At 44.3% G+C, this 17716-nt stretch overlaps 1 protein-coding gene across 2 annotated transcripts in view; it reads right to left on the bottom strand.

Moving 5' to 3' along the window:
* Positions 1-17716, bottom strand: part of LOC129341162 (immunoglobulin lambda-1 light chain-like) — a 256067-nt gene that overhangs the window by 86339 nt on the left and 152012 nt on the right. Inside the window, exons 1-2 of one of the 2 annotated variants that reach the window (XM_054996171.1) lie at positions 4365-4427; positions 3754-4069 (exon numbers count right to left, since the gene is read on the bottom strand). The exons of the other annotated variant lie outside the window; for it this stretch is intronic. Coding sequence (XP_054852146.1) covers positions 3754-4069; positions 4365-4410 — 362 coding nt within the window. The 5' untranslated portion in view covers positions 4411-4427. Of the gene's footprint in view, positions 1-3753; positions 4070-4364; positions 4428-17716 lie in introns of those variants that run through there. 2 annotated transcript variants of the gene reach the window in all.

The raw sequence follows: 17716 nt of genomic DNA, 5'->3' as shown, positions 1-17716 counted from the left end.
AGAGTCCAGTAGCACCTTTAAGACTAACCAATTTTACTGTAGCATAAGCCAGGGCTTTTTTTCAGGGGGAACGCGGGGGAACGGAGTTCCGGAACCTCTTGAAAATGGTCACATGGCTGATGGCCCCACCCCCTGACCTCCAGACAGAGGGGAGTTGAGAGGGCCCTCCGCGCCGCTCAGCGCGGGGGCGGGGCCACCAGCCATGTGACCATTTTCTCCTAGGGCAACCCACTGAGTTCCACCACCTCTTTTCCCAGAAAAAAAGCCCTGGCATAAGCTTTCGAGAACCACCATTCTCTTTGTCAGATGCATCTTGAGATGGTTAATGTGGCATCTGACAAAGAGAACGGTGGTTCTCGAAAGCTTATGCTACAGTAAAGTTGGTTAGTCTTAAAGGGGCTACTGGACTCTTTGCCATTTTGCTACTACAGACTAACATGGCTAACTCCTCTGGAAGTAATACAAATGATCTTGGAGATGAATGCAACATGAAGGTAACACATTCATATTCTTGTTCAAAGAAACACAAGGCAAAAAGGGGTTCAAAAGATCATTCATAGCAATTTCTTGTTGGAAAGCAGGGTACTTTTTATATTATAACTCCATGCCCCATAAGCTGCATGATAGTTGCCGTGGTGGCCTTTCTGAGAACAGAAAGGTGGGATATAAATTGTGTTAAATAAACAAAACAAATAGATGTTGCTGAACCTGATGAGGTGAAATGCCTTCCACCCTAGATTTTATGTTAAAGTAAAGGTGCAAGCACTGAGTCATCATTGGGGGGGCGGGGGGCGTTGCATCACGATGTTTTCTTGGCAGACTTTTTATGGGTTGTTTGCCAGTGCCTTCCCCCAGTCATCTACACTTTACCCCCAGGAAACTGGGTACTCATTTTACCGACCTCGGAAGGATGGAAGGCTGAGTCAACCTTGAGCCAGCTACCTGAACCCCGATCATGAGCAGCGCTTGGGCTGCAGTACTGCAGCTTACCACTCTGCACTACAGGGCTCTTTTATGTTAAAGTTATAATATAACTCTGTATATGCTCAAAGACTACAAAGCGGCCTTTACAAGCTAATAGGTAGATAAGGGGAAAGGGCAGTGAGAATGACTCATCTCCCAGCATCAGAGCTACCCAGATCCATAAATATGCAGATGGCTCTAGCCAGGGAAGAACAGAGCATAGAAATTCACACCTAAGCCGCAGAATTTGGGAGATGACATTGGAAAGAGTAGAGCTTTCTCTTGTGACAGGAACAGACAGATAACCCTCTAGGGGTGGGCAAAGGGGAGATTCCAAAATCCCTAGTTATGAATCCAAAGTTCTCTTACTCTCTGAATCCTCTTAGCCATCTTTTTTTCTTACTGGGAGCGATCTTACCCCAGGGCTCCATTGCAATGGCAACCATGTGATGCTGGACAAAGGGGAGAATCCCCACACCATGAAATAAGGTAATGGAACATTTCTGAAACTTGCAGTTCTACGAATGAATAACCTATCCATAGAGTGTTAGGGTTAGAGGATGGCGTTTAAATCGCTTCCTTTTGACCTTTGCTTATTCCATTATGACTTCAAATGTTGTGTGTGCTTACCATTTCTTTATTAAATTCCTTGACATTTGGAATGCTGGCAGACTGCTCTCTGAACCCTCATCAGGCCTTAGTCAGGAGGAGGAGGTCAAACTTTCTATTGAGCATTAAGTCTTCCCAAAAGGGACTGTTGGTTTGTGAAGACACCTGGGCCGTTTCCACATGGGCTCAAGTGCATAATGTCGCTGTTCTACCACCCAAACCCAACAATACCCGACAATACCGGTCATATCCCACCTGCGTTTATTTCGCATCGCTCCGCTTTATAAGCAGTTCATGGGGACTTCCGAAGACGAATCTTGACTGCTTGAAATGATCCGCCATTTGGGAAGCCAGCCCCCCTTTTCCTTTCCCTGCCGGTGGGCAGTCCAAGCAATGGCCGTGGATTTTCTTTGTGCAGCTGCGCAATTTCAATGGGGGGCTACTGATCTCCGGCTACTGAGCAATGTGCTTTTTGGCACCAACAGAACGGTGGACTCTCTACTCTTGAGAGTTTCCCTGGGTGGCCGCAAAATGGCAGAGTCTGCGGTGCCCCAGCAGGTCAATGGCAGGTTGCAGCTGCCATTGAACTACTGCAAGACAAGGTGTTTTTGTGTGATTAAAGTGCTGAAATTTTAATCAGAGGTGATTACACTGACTTTGTGGTATCCCTTGCACCCTGGTAAATGGAAAACAGGGCTGGCCCATGCATTGAGGCCAGTGAGGGCATGTGATTTAATAAGGAGCTGGGGTCTGAGAGGAGCTTGGCCGCTGTGATTTTTGTTGTGATAATAGTATATTACAAACTCACAAGAGTGTCACCATGTCTGTCTTTGAAATGCTGCAAGGGGTGTCCTTGACTGTCTCTTCTCTTGTGTTGCATTGGAGAAGACAAAGTTTGGACGAGGAGCTCCCCCAAGTGGGTAGATGAACTGCAGCGAAAGAGATGACATTGCCGTTTTAACAGCAAAGAGTCCAGTAGCACCTTTAAGACTAACCAACTTTATTGTAGCATAAGCTTTTGAGAGCCACAGCTCTCTTCGTTAGATGCATTTATTGTCTGAAGCTGTGTATGTCTCTATAGTGCAATTTACTCAAGCTTTGTATAGGTGTGCAGGTTGAAAAATTCTCGTAAGCCATTGTACTTTATGGATTAGTTTACTGAGAGTAAATGTTGATTGTTAATATCTCCCAAGTTTGACAAAAGTATTTTTATTGCTTATTTTTCACAGTATTGGAGGGCAGTTCGGTACTTTCCAGTGTTCATTTCTATGTGAAGAGGAAAACTTCAGAGAATCTTTAAGAGAAAAGGAAGATAATGAAATGGTAAGAAAATGAAGGGTAGGGGAAAGTTTGTATGTTGCACCAAACACAGAAGCATAGTGGAGAAGATTTGGGACCTGGGATAGGGAGTCACATATAAAGAATAACACCATTTATTCCAGTATGAGCATTCATGAAACAAAACTCACTTCTTACCATTGTATAGGAAAAAGTGAGGTCTATTTCATGAAATCTTACACTGGAATAAATGTTGTTAGTCTTTAAGGTGCTGGACTTATGTTTTGTTTTGCTAGAACAGACTAACACAGGTACTCCACTGGAATTATCCCAAGTGCACATGTGGTGCGGTGGCCACAGAATCTCTTGTCCTCCCCCCACCCATCCTTTTCCAGGTACCAAAACAGCCAATCCATTGCAGTTTCAGCACCTGAAAAGGCCTGGGAGGGGAAGCAAGAGCTCCTGGAGCTGCCACACATGTGATATGGACCTGGGCTCTGCAGCAATTTTTAAAGAGCTACAACTGTTTTTAAAATGAAATCAGCAGCTGTGGGATGGACCCATAGCCCCGTCACTTGTACTTTGGACCCTGGCTATACTGGAGAGCTGGGATCGATCCCCCACTCCTCCACTTGAAGCCAGCTGGGTGACCTTGGGTCAGTCACAGCTTCTTGGAGCTCTCTCAGCTCCGTCCACCTCACAGAGTGATTGTCATGAGGATAATAATAGCACACTTTGTAAACCACTTTGAGTGGGTGTCCTGAAGGGCGGTATATAAATCAAATGGTGGTGGTGGTGGTGTTGCACAGTCTCAGCTGACTGTTGTGAAGTTCTGCTCTTCTGATCTGAGCAGAGGGGTAATTTTTGTCTCAGTTCCACATTTGACTTTATCACTGTGTTCACCTCCAGCTGCTGCCACTATAAGCACCAGCACAGAAATAAACAGCCTCGTCTTCTGCCTGGATCCCTGTGATGGTCAAATAAGCAGCATTTGCAGAGGAATCCTTAGAGCCAGTGAACCGGTCTGGGATTCCTTCACCTCTGCTGCTGGTGCCGTACAGCACAAGCCGAGGGGCTTCTTCTGCTCTCTGTTGGTACCAAGATATGGTATAACTGTTCACGTTGCTATCTTGGCTCATGGTACAAGACAGTTTTATGGATTGTCCTAAAGAGGCTGACTCTGTAGAAGGCTGAGTCAAGGTGTATTGCGAATTGGACCCTGAAGAAAAGAAACAGAAATGAAGAGAATGAATTTATCCTTTCAAGGGCTGCTATGGAATAAAACATATCCTGGAAAACATGGCCACATTTTACATTGATCCTCTAATTAATCAATCCCATGGATAGCTGGATAGCGTCTCACCAACGTTAGTGAGACTTACTCAACAGTCCTAAAACTTGGAATTATTTGTACTCTCTTTAAATTTCTTAGATATGTGTTTAGAACACAGCCCACACTGGACCCGGCTGAGTGACAGCCATTGACTCTATCATAACTACTGCTCTAAAATTACCAGCATAACAAGCAAGGAAGGTGAAGAAGAAGAGGGTCCAGGCCATGATGGAAAGCTCAGCTTCCTGTTGGTCTCAGGTTGGGCTGCTCCAATTTGCCCTTAAAACATCTAGGAAACTCACATCTGACCCTCTATGCAAATCTGCTTACTACTGATTTGGCCGCATCTGTTTGTAACTACTATACCTTTGCATGCTGTGTGTGGCTTCATGTTTCTCTTCTCTCTCTCTCTCTCTCTCTCTCTCTCTCTCTCTCTCTCTCTCTCTCTCTCTCTCTCTCTCTCTCTCTCTCTCTCTCTCTCTCTCTCTCTGTTTTTTTTAAACTGAAGAGTTTAAATCTAACAAGACCCCCTTTCCCTTTTTGTTTGCTTTACCCAAACCATCACTTTTGGTAAGGATCATATCTTTGGGGAATATTGTAATATTGATGGGGAATATTGCAATATGGATAAGATGCGTTGTATGAGTATTTTAGCCGAGGATTGATTTCAAATGGCATTGGAAACATTTGATTAAAATCTGGAATGTTGGTCAATGTGTGGTTTGGGGATTCAGTGCACCAAATGTACTGCATTTTCCTTCTGCCCTCCATGCATCTGACGAAGAGAACGTGATTCTCGAAAGCTTATGCTACAATAAAATTGGTTAGTCTTAAAGGTGCTACTTGACTCTTTTTATTTTGCATTTTACCATGCATCCCTCCTTTTCACTTTGCAAACATGCATGCATGGAGAACAAAAAATGTAGCACAAAACAAATATGTAACTTGCACAATTAATTATATTTTTATCTCATTATTCAGAATGCAATTATTTTTCAAGTGGTTCACAAAGATGGGATTCCTCAAAGGTTTGGAATCCTGTGAATTTGGGGTTCTTTTGAGTGCAATTCTGGTCAGCCTGTCTCAAAATGATTATCACAGTGCTACAAAAGCAGGCAGAAAAGGACAACGAAAATGATCTCAGTCTTGGTACCTCTCCCCTAAAAGGAAAAGTTAAGGCATTTGGGGGGTTCTGCATTTAGGATTGACTGTGCAATCTTAAATACAGTTACTCCGGTTTAAGCCAATTGAAATCAATGGGATTTGACTGGAGTAATTTTGCTTAGGTTTGCACCATAAACTTAACAGGGCTACAAAAATTTTCATAAAATTATGCATGAGACAGAGAAAGTAGACCTTTTCTCTCCCTTCTCCCCACCCATTGAATTTGATAGCCAGTAGATTCAGGACCGACAAAAGAATTCCTTCATCCCACTAGGTGTGCTCAAACACCTGCCAGCTCAACTTATACTGTGCCAGCCAGTTGGAAACAGGAAGCTGACCTGTTGAAGGGCTGCTGTTCTGCTTGCGAGGGGCCCAGTCTTGTTCATTGGACCACTCTTAGCGTGTACCATATTATAACACAGGGCAACCAGCAGCACATCCTGCCATCCCCAGATGGGAGTCCTCCTCGCACTGCTCAGCACTACCACAGGCTTCCTCCCACTCTCACTCAAGCAGTTACCCAGGGCCAGCTGTGGCAAGGTGAAGAGATCCAGTGTTTGCTTGCTGGACCTGCTCAACCCTGCCATAATACATAATTAACTTGTGGAACTCACTGCCACAGGAAGTGGTGATGGCCACAAGCTTGTGCAAGTTGCAGACAAGTTATGGTGATCCCATTGGGTTTTCAAGGCAAGAGACCTCAGAGGTGGTTTGCCATTGCCTGCATCTGTGTAGCAATCCTGGACTTTGCATTCAGGTTCTAACCAGGGCCAAGTATACTAAGCTTCTGAGATCTGATAATACCGAGCTAGACAGAGCCATCCAGGTCAGGGTAGCCACTAGCTTAGAAGCCTTTTAACAGAGGTTAGACAGATTCATAGATGGTGCATCCTTGAATGGCTATTAACCATGACAGCTGAAAGGGACCTCCATGTATGGGAGCAGATGGCCCTGGAAACCACTTGCTTGAGGAGAGAAGCTTTGTCCTCCATGGCCCTGCTGTGGGCTTTGTGGAGGCACTTGATTGGCTGCTGCATGAGAGAGGATGCTGGACTACATGGGACACTGGTCTCATCCAGCAGGGCTCTTCTTATACGGTGCTGACAGCAGGTGCTGTATTGAATCAAAAAAGAGTGATATTCAAATATAGGGTTCTTTCCCTATTTTGCTTTGTTTCTTTTTATGCCATTTCAAAGACACTTATATGGAATTGATGCCAAACAGGTGTACATTTTTTGCTAATAAATGAAGTAAAGAAATAAATGCTAGGAAAATCTTTTGCAGAGCGAATACTAGCCACTTATAACAAGCAATGATGCTTGTTGTTATACAGGGTTAGAAATAAAAGGAGTTCATCTGTGAAATACTGGAAGCATGCCTCTGACACACTGTCCCCTGCGATAATGCTATAAATTATACAGTGAGGTTCAAGAGCACCCACTCATGATTAAATGCCTGCCTGCCTGCCTGGTGCTGCTCATACAGCTATCGCCTTAAGCAGAAATTAAAATGAGAAAAAACTTACTTAATATTATTTCACTTGGTTCAATATGTAATTAAACAGTGCCACAATTTCTAGTTTTAACATCCACGCTATTCCTCAAAATTATAAAATTACTATCTTCACCATCCAGAAAAGATGTCTTGTCCCTCTTGTTTAGAGGGAGGAAGTAGTTTGGGTTTTCCCACAGAATTGTCCAACATTATCCACAAAGTTTATCATCAACAACAACAATGACGATGATGACACCAACCAACCAACCAACCAACCAACCAACCAACCAACCAACCAACCAACCAACCAACCAACCAACCAACCAACCAACCAACCAACCAACCAACCAACCAACGCTCTTCAGGACAACTTAATACCACACTCAGAGCGGTTTACAAAGTATGTTACCATTATCCTCACAACAATCACCCTGTCAGGTGGAGGGGGGGGGGCTAAGAGCTCTGACAGAGCTGTGACTGACCCAAAGTCACCCAGGTGGTCTCAAGTGGAGGAGTGAGGAGGAATCAAACCCAGTTCTCCAGATTAGAATCCTGCTGCTCTTAATCACTACACCAAACTGGCTCCTCGTTTCCTCTTAAATGTTCTTCCCATGCATGATAAAGAATTCAGGATCTGTCATACCTGCTGTGCACTACCAGAAACTATATATCGAACACATATACCAAAACAAGGCTGACTCTAAAGAATCGTCTCCCACTGGGAACAAATTAGGTTGTAGCTACGCCAAAGGTCTGATCATTTAGCAGTTCCAGAGGTGTCTCTGCATTATATACATGGCTGATCCAGGCCCCCTTAGGGAATACCATAAGAGGTTTTTGTCTCACTTCCCCATCTGACTGTGTCACTGTGATAGGAGGGATGCACTGCACAGTAATAATCAGCCTCATCTTCAGCTAGTGTTTTTGCAATGTTTAAATAGCCAACATTGCTGGAAGTATCTTTAGAACCAGAGAAACGAGAGGGGACCCCAGAGCCCTGAACCTTGTCGGACTCGGAAGTGAAACGTAACAGGAATTGTGGAGGCATCCCAGGCTTCTTCTGGTACCAGGACACATGGTAGGTTCCGATGCTGGTCCCGCTGCCCATGGTGCAGGGGAGCTTAGCTGTGTTTCCCAGAGTCACTGATGCTGACGGCGGCTGAGACAGCACAAGCTGAGTGTGTGAAGCTGGAAAAAGATCATTTTTGAAAGTGTTACATCCATCCTCTTCTCTCACATTATCAGTAATGTTAAGGTGTATTTCACCTGCTCTCACCTGGAGACCACATCACCACAAGGCTGACAATGGATGCCCAGAACATGGTGGGAAAAGCTGGGATCCAAGCAACAAAACAAAACCAAACAAAACCCACAAGATGGAGATTCTACAATAAAGGGCCTTTATATTGATTGTGTTTGGGGAGGTGGAGCATTTGAGACTCCGCCTTCATGTAAATCTGCTCTGATGGGATTGGTCCTTATGATCATATGGACACTTAAAGGTGGATGTGCCATTTTTGGATGAGTTGCCCTTCCAATATAAATTATCTTCTTACTCGATTTCCTTTCTTCAGTGATATGTGAGGTATAACTTGTTTTAGAAAGTGAAGGACAAATCATAAGATAGAAATTGTGCGTGAAGGCAGGCAGCTCTGAGGAGCAATCACAGCCCTGCACAACTTTGCAGCCTTCACTGCAGAAACGAAAAGAGACCAGTAGCACCTTTAAGACTAACCTACTTTACTGTAGCATAAGCTTTCGAGAATCACAGTTCTCTTCGTCAGATACGCACGCATGGGTACCCTCCATGCATCTGACAAAGAGAACTGTGATTCTTGAAAGCTTATGCTACAGTAAAATGGGTTAGTCTTAAAGGTGCTACTGGACTCTTCAATTTTGCTACTACAGACTAACACGGCTAACTCCTCTGGACCTTTGCAGAAACGCAATCCATCCAGTTGATCCATCTTCATTCTTGTCTCTTCCATACCGTGCACCTTATGTATATTTATTAAAAGCCATACCTGTAGCATACTTCTTTATTCATACACTCATAATCTTGCTGAAAGAGCCTCCATATCATTTTAAAAACAGTTGCAAATCTGATATAGGGAAAGGTGGGTGTTGAGGTGAGGCGGGGGAATTAGAGACTGAAAATGGAGTGCTACTCTACTTTAAATGGAGTTGGAAATGAACTAACTGCCCCTATTTCAGCTCCTGTATAAGACCATTCAGCAGATCTAGTAAATTATTTGTTTTAATAGCTACATTGTACTACTGAAAGACTACAAAATGATGACGTATTCCTTTAATTCAGATTAATTGGATTTCATTGTTGCTAGAATCACCCCTTTTCTATCATTCAATGAAAAAAAGAGGAAAGAAGTAGTCAGAAATCCCGATGCTTAAATATGCTTTGATAGAAATGGATGCCCTGGATATAAACCAGCTATTTTGGGATGTACACTAGAAACGACATTTGAAAAGTAACAAAAATAAAGTTTTGCTTGGATTGTTTTAGTCTCTGAGTCCAATGTTTCTAACTAGTTACCCTCTAACTACATTCATGTTCTACATAGATACAACATGAGGTCCTTGGTGAGAAGTTCACTTCCAATGGGAATAAGTTGAATGTGACATTATGTTATGTGAACTTCATCTTAATTTATTTTATGTCTAATGGTTTTCTTTGTCTGATGGGGTCTCTGCATTATATATATATATGTTGGTTCAACAGCTCCCCTTAGGGATTAGAAGAGGATTTTGTCTGGCTTCCCCCTTTGAGTGAGTCACTGTGAAGAGCATCACTGTGCCACACCGCACAGTAATAATCAGCCTCGTCTTCAGCCAAGGCTCCCGCAATGTTTAAATAGCAGGTGTTTTTGGATGTGTCTTTGGAGGCAGAGAAACGAGGTGGGACCCCAGAGCCCTGGCCTTTGCTGGAATCTGAGCTATACCATAAGAGGAACCTCGGGGGGTTCCCAGGCTTCTGCTGGAACCAACGTACAGCATAGCCACTGATGCTGGTCCCACTGCTCATGACACAGGAGAGCTTTATTGTGTTTCCTGGTGACACGGATGCTGATGGTGGCTGAGATATCACATGCTGAGAGTTTGAACCTGGAAAAAGGATATTGCAGAAACTGTCACATTCATGCTGCTTCTAAGCTGCATTCGTCTTAGTCACATTCCAATGTATTCTCTCACCTGTGCACCACACAAATAGAAGGCTCAAAATGGGAGGCCAGAACATCATGATGAGATTTGGTGGCCGCTAGCAGGAAAGTAAACAAATGTACATTTACGGTCCAATATATCTGTCCTGTTTGTATCTTTGCTCCACCTTCATGTTCATCAGACTTAATCTGATTGGTCCTGACTGTCACAGGGATACTTAAAAGCAGGGTGTGCTATTTTTGATAAAGGATGTTTCAATCAAGGCACAAAAAGATACTATTTGAGTTGTCTGTGGGCAGCAACAAATATTTTGGGATTGGGTTGGATATTTACTAGTTTTAATCATAGAAGGTGATTTGGGGATGGAGGAATGTGTTATGCACCAGGAATGTTTGATTGTATCCTGGTACTTTGGATCAAGAACTGAGAATTAATTGATCTGCATTCTTACAGTTACCAAGGCATAGAAACCTCTCTCCATTGGAATGCTGGAACAGACACACAATTAGACCATTTTAACTGTAGGTAGAGTTGATAGTTTAGCTGGGAAAGGGGCTGTGGCTGGGAATGCAGCAGGTTCCAGTTTCAAGCCCTGGATTCTCCCATTAACAGCCATCAGGGCCGTTTCCAGACGGCTTACCTTCTGCCGTTCAATGCCGCAACATCATGGCTCGTGCCGGAGAAAACGCGAAATAGCGCGTTTTCTCGCACGAGTTTTGCGCAACATCGTGCAAAACTCGCGCAAGAAAACATGATATTTCGCGTTCGCCCCAGCATGAGCCGCGGCGTTGCGGCATGGAGCGGCAGAAGGTAAACCGTCTGGAAACAGCCCAGGTGGTAAACGATGAGAAAAACTTCTGCATAGTTTTGAATTCTGTTCTTTTTGTCTAATTGGACTCAAAGAGTTATCAAGGCTGTAGAACTAGCTGCTTGGACTGAGATGTGGGGGCCCATTTTTGCTGTTTTTTTCAAAGCCCCTTGTGCTAATATCCAGATGTACACTGAATAATGCACTTCCAATCCACTTCCAATACACTTTGCAATGGGATTTTATTGTGGGAAACAGAAGCAAACCATCTCTAATGTTTGTTGAAAGTACATTATTCAGCAGATGTGAGAGAGTCCATAGAGACAAAAGGTGCCGTGCTTCCTGCAAACGAACCAAGAAAACCAGGAGGATGGTGAGGTAAAGTCAATGGTAGAGACTAGAGATAATCCCTTAATGCCTTTCATCCATGGCTTGTTCCTTTCTATAGTACAGCTCCCTGGGCTCACCTTCTGTCTTCTATCCCCACCAGCTTTTTTAGTTGGCTGCCCACTGTCCGGTCACAACTCTGGTTCCCCCCTCGTCCTGTCATATGACTGTGTGATATCACATGCTTGCAGTTTGCCATGTCCCATGCTGCCCCTGAGGGGTTAGACAAATCTGTATATTTGCCTGTGTCTGCAGCAATGCTCTAAGTGTCACACTGAATGTTCCTTTTTTTCTTAAAATGGTTAAAGTCTGCTTGCTCCCCCTCTCCAATGCTGCAATAAGTTGTGTGTAAGTGAGTGTGTGAGCATGTGAGTGAGTGAGAATGAGGGGGGGAGGGGGGAGGGGGGAGGGAGAGAGAGAGAGAGAGAGAGAGAGAGAATGAATATTCATATCTTTTGGGGAAGCAAGAAAGCACTGGGCCTGAGAACTGCCACCATCTGTGCTCCTTCCTTCCACTACTCGGCAACCTCTTTGATCATCTCCAGTATTTATAGATCAAGGACACCCCCTAGTGGTCCTAACTGCAGTTGCCATGACTATTTAGGATCTATGATGTTTCAGCTTTATCACAACTTTCGCAAGTGTTTTCAAGTTTGGCCAATCACTTCCTATCCAGTAGGCCTCCTGATGCCAGCTGCAAAACACAAGCAATGGGTGGACCTTGCCCTGTGTGAAGCAGGTGGAAGACATTGGTAGAAGTCTCAGATGGGAGTGGGTACAAGGGTCAGCTGCTGAGCTGACTGCCTGAGCACCAGAAGGGGTGGGCATAAGTAGCTTTCATAGGTGGCCTGAGCCTGAGACAGAATGAGTGTGTGTGTGTGAGAGTGATGCCTGTTGTTGTACTTTGTGACACATAAAGAAAGTTCCACTTTCATTTGTAAAACACTGGGTGCATGCCCCTGACACACTGTCCCTCTGCTTTAGTATTAGAAACTAGCAACAAAGCCCATTGTGTTTAACAATACCACGGGCTCTAGCTGGGCCTTGTGAGAGCATGCAGCCCTGCATCAGCCTGATTTGGCCCCAAACAGGTAGAAGTCAGACTGGCACAGAGCACAGGAGCACTCCAGGGCCCCAGCAGTGTTCCTGTGGCTTATACCGGCCTGATACGGCTTGCCTTTTATATAGTAGGATATTTGTAGTCCACCTTTCTCACTGGGACTCAGGGCAGATTACACAGTGTGGGTCAATACATAGTCAATATCAAAGACCACTTCAACAAAACATGTAATGAGTGTATCACATGAAAGTTGGGGCAGATTTAAAAACCCCGCAGGGATCCACGAAAGAGCTGAAGAAATACCCATACAGAGCACAACTAAGTCTATGTATTAAACAATACAGAAACTACCCAGTAGGATCATACTTTATAGCAATAGTAGTGGAGCTTATGGCCCCTCAATTTTTAATGAGTATTGTGGTCCCTCCTGGCCCCTTTACCCAGGGCCCCTTTGCTCGACTCCATGTAAGTTTCAAGCTCTGGCTTCCCCAGAGTTGGGGAGGGAAGCAGCCCCTTTGGCCTGGCCCTTCTGCAGCTGAGCTCTTATGGGTCACTTGTGCACCCATTCAGGTGGCCTGGTGTCTGGCTCACTTGTGTGCCCATTCAGGTGGCCAGCGAGAAGCAGGGAGGAGGGGGAGGAGGCAGGTGCCCGTCTTGTTCTTGCACCCGTTTGGGCGGCCAGCCTGGAGCGTGAAAGTGGGGGATTCCTTCTCTACAGGGGCTATCTTACTGATTTCAGGGCCCTGGGCCAATATCCAGAGTAGACATTGTCCAAAAGCACTTCTTGCCCAGTAGGCCTCCTGCTGCCCCCCTGCTAAACACAAGCAATGGGTGAACCTTGCCCTGCATGAGGCAGGAGGAAGCCATTGGTAGAAACCAGCTGCCTGAGGCTCAAATGGGGGCTGGTACAAGGCTCAGCTGCTGAGGTGACTGCCCAAGCCTCAGAAGGTGTGGGCGTAAGTGACTGTCTATGGGCAGTCTGAGTGTCAGACAGAATGAGTGTGTGAGAGAGTAGTTGGAGCCTTTTTTCTTATTCTCTCCTCCCCAGTGCATAGGTGGGGCTATGTGTGGTCAGCTGTGGGCTAAGACTGCAATTACTTCTCAATCTGTACATTTGGAAAGAAATCACCCAAAGAGCTTGTGGCTAAGATAGGAATTGAACTGGCAGCCTTCCAGACCATAGTTCCTCCTCTTAGCTGCCATGTTACACTGGACAGCCTGAACTGAGAACAGAGGGGTTGGTTTTGTCTCAGTTCCACATTTTACTTTATCACTGTGCTCACCTCCAGCTGCTGCCACCACCATAAGCACCAGCACAGAAATAAACAGCCTCATCTTCTGCCTGGATCCCTGTGATGGTCAAATAAGCAGCATTTGCAGAGGAATCCTTAGAGCCAGTGAACCGGTTTGGGATTCCTTCGCCTCTGCTGCTGGTGTCGTACAGCACAAACCGAGGGGCTTCTTCTGCTCTCTGTTGGTACCAAGATATGCCATAACTGTTCACGTTGCTATCTGGGCTCATGGTACAAGAGAGTTTTATGGATTGTCCTAAAGAGGCCGACTCTGTAGAAGGCTGAGTCAAGGTGTATTGCGAATTGGACCCTGAAGAAAAGAAAGAGAAATGGAGAGAATGAATTTATCCTTTCAAGAGCTGCTATGGAATAAAACATCCTGGAAATCATGGCCACATTTTACATTGATCCTCTAATTAATCATTCCCACGGATTTTAATTTAGGTGATATAATATAGTTTCACTGAAGTTACTGAGACTTACTCAACAGTTCTAATACTTGGAATTGTTTTGAGTTCTTAGCCATATGTTTCAAACACAGCCCATATTGGATCAAGTACTAGCTGAATCCAGGTGAGTTACAACGGTTGACTATTATAATTACTGCTCTAAAATTACCAGTGCAACAAGCAAGGAAGGTGAAGAAGAAGAGGGTCCAGGCCATGATGGAAAGCTCAGCTTCCTGTTGGTCTCAGGTTGGGCTGCTCCAATTTGCTCTTATAACATGTAGTAAAGGGAGGTCTGGCCTTCTACGAAAATTTGCTTGCTACTCATTGGCTGCATCTCGTTGTAACTTCTACACTTTTGCATGCTGGGTGTGTCTTCAGGTTTCTCTACTTTCTCTGTGTGTCGTTTTTAAACTAAAGAATTTAAATTCATGTAGACAATCTTTTGTTTGTTGTAGCAGTAAACACCCCTTGTGGTAAGGATCGTATCTGATAAGGAATGTTTTAATTGTTCATGACTGGTGTTCATTATTGTACTTTGCTCAGAGAATGTCTTAGCTGTCGATTATATTGCATTTTCACTTTCACTATGTAATCTGCCATGAATCTCAATGAGAGATGTGGACAATAAACAAACAAATAATTTAATATGGGTAATGCGGAGGGAAGGTGGCATGGTATAGCCCAGTCTCAACAGATCTGGGAAGCTTAGCAGGGTCAGTACTTGGATGGGAGGGCATCAAAGATGACTCTGCAGAGGAAGGCAATGGCAAACCATCTTTGTTTCTCACTTGTCTTGACATCCCTTTTCTGGGGTTTCCATAATTTGATTGTGATTTGACAGCATGTACCATCATACAGAATGGGTAGTATGAGCAGTGCACCAAATATACTGCATTTTAACATGTGTCCCCCCCCCCCCCCCACTTAGCAAACATGCATGCATGTTCATCTCCAAGCTCAGCAGCTGCCCAGGGCCAGCATTGGCAAGGTGGACAGATCCAGTGTTTGCCTGCTGAATCTGTCAGCTGTGAGGTTTACAGCATCCCCGTGCACAATGCATAATTGTGGAACTCACCCCCACGGTATGTGGTGATGGCCACTGGCTTAGATGCCTTTCAAAATAAGTTAGACCATTTCATAGAGGCTATGTCCATGAATGGCTATTAGTCATGATGGCTAAAAGGGACCTCCATGTTTGAAAGCAGATGGCACTGGACACCACTTGCTCGAGGGCAGGGGTAATCTTTAGCCTCCCTTGTTCTGCTGTGGTCTTTCTGGGGGCAATTGGTTGGGCCAGGGCTTTTTTTCTGGGGGAAAAAGGTGGTGGAATTCAGTGGGTTGCCCTCAGAGAAAATGGTCACATGGCTGGTGGCCCCGCTCCCTGATCTCCAGACAGAGGGGAGTTTAGATTGCCCTGGGAGGACAATCTAAACTCTCCTCTGTCTAGAGATCAGGGGGCGGGGCCACCAGCCATGTGACCATTTTCAAGAGGTTTCGGAACTCCGTTCCCCCGCGTTCCCCCTGAAAAAAAGCCCTGGGTTGGGCACTGTGTGAACTACCGGACTGCTGGTCTCATCCAGCAGGGCTCTTCTTAATTTTTCAAATTGTGCCGATGGCAGTTTATATACTTAATCAAAAATAGAAATATACAAATATAAGGCTTTTGGGTTCAATGTAAGTTTGATGCATGGATAAGGAATTCATTTTCATCCCACCTATTTTCTTTGGCAATTTTTCTCTTTTCCTTCTTTTTTAAATGCCATTTTGATGGCACTTATATGCAATGGATGCCAAACAGATACACATGTTAGGAACAATATTGCTATTAAATGAAGTAAAGAGGTAAACAAACATTAGGAAATCTTGTGCAGAGTATATAGTTGCATCTTCACATTGTGTCCTATGGATGAGGGGCGGCACTAGAAGCAACAATGCCTGTTCTTATCCTATGTGACACATAAAGAAGAGAGGTCTTCTTCAATCTGTGAAATACTGGGTGCATGCCCTGACAATACTGTACCTCTGCTATAATATTATAATATAAACTTATGCAATGTAGTTCAAGAGCTCCCCCACGTGGTTAAATATATAACGAAAGAGTGCAACAATTTCTAGACTTCTAAAATCCTCAGTATTCCTTAACATTATAAAACTACACTCTTCAGCATCCAGTAAATCTGTCTTGTTTGGTAGAAGTAACAGAAGTATGAGTTTTCCTACAGAATTGTCCAACATTATCCACAAAGTCTCTACTTAAATGTTTTCCCCTCTTTTCCCCATGCATGATACAGAATTCAGGATTTGTCAGACCTTCTGTGCATTGCTCAAAACTCATTCCCACATATATTGACGATTGCTGTTTCTAAAGAATCTCTTCCGACTGTGAACAAATTAGACTGTGATTTCATCCAAAGTCTGGTCATTTTAGTAGTAACAATGGAGCCTCTACATTATATACATGTCTGACCCCAGCCTCCTTGGGGAATACCAGCCAATGGAAATTGTGCATGAAGACAGGCAGTTCTTAGGAGAAGTCACAATCCCGCACAACTTTGCAGCCTTCATTGCAGAAACGCAGTCCACCAAGTTGTTCCATCTTCATTCTTGTCTCTTCCATATTGCTTCACATACACTGTGCCCCTTATATTTTTTAAAAGCTACACATGTAAGCATATTTCTTTATGCATACACTCTCCATTTTGCTGAAAGAACCCCCATACCATTTTAAAAAATGCAAATCTGATCCCGGGAAGGGTGGGTAGGTTTTGAGGTGGGCAGGGGTACTGAAGTGCGAAATTACCTTTTAATGTGAACTTCATCTTAATTTACTATACGTCTAACAGTTTTCTTACTCTGATAGAATCTTTTATATACATGTGCAATTCAGCTCCCCTTTGGGAATAGAAGAGGTTTTTGTCTGGCTTCCCCATATGGTTGAGTTACTGTGACAAGCATTGCTGTGCCATACTGCACAGTAATAATCTGCCTCGTCTTCAGCCAAGGCTCCTGCGATGTTTAAATAGAAGGTATTGCTGGCTGTATCTTTGGAACCAGAAAATCGAGAGGGGACCCCAGAGCCTTGGCCCTTGTCAGAATCTGTATAGTAATGTAAGAGGAATCGGGGGGGATTCGTAGACTTCTGCTGGTACCAGTACGCCCAGTAGTTTCTGAAGGTGAGCTCTCTGCTCAGGACAGAGGAGAGCTTTGCTGTGTTTCCCGGTGACACGGATGCTGATGGTGGCTGAGATAACACAAGCTGAGAGTTTGAACCTGGAAAAAGAATATTGCAGAAACAGTCACCTTCATGCTGCTTCTAAGCCGCGTTCCTCTTAGCAGTGTTTCAGTGTATATTTAATGTCCTCTTACCTGTGCACCACACAACTAGAAGGCTCAGAATGGGTGGCCAGAACATTATGATGAGATCTGGTGGCCCCAAGGAGGAGTGGAAACAAATGACATTGGACCTTTGTACACTTATGGCTCTATATAGCTGTCCTGTTTGCATTAATGCTCCACCTTCATGTTCATCAGACCTAATCTGATTGGTCCTGAGTCATGAGGTTACCTAAAGGCAGGAAGTGCTATTTTTATGAGGGTTGTGTGACATATATTTTGAGAGGTTGGATATTTTATTCAGTCCTAGATGTTGATTAGAAATTGATCATTGGGGAGAGGAGAATATGTTATACATCTGGCATGCTT

This window comes from Eublepharis macularius, chromosome 13 (genome assembly GCF_028583425.1).
Source record: "Eublepharis macularius isolate TG4126 chromosome 13, MPM_Emac_v1.0, whole genome shotgun sequence".
NCBI lineage: Eukaryota > Metazoa > Chordata > Lepidosauria > Squamata > Eublepharidae > Eublepharis > Eublepharis macularius.
Note: the sequence above shows the minus strand (reverse complement) of the source record. Positions and strands in the feature narration are given on the sequence as shown.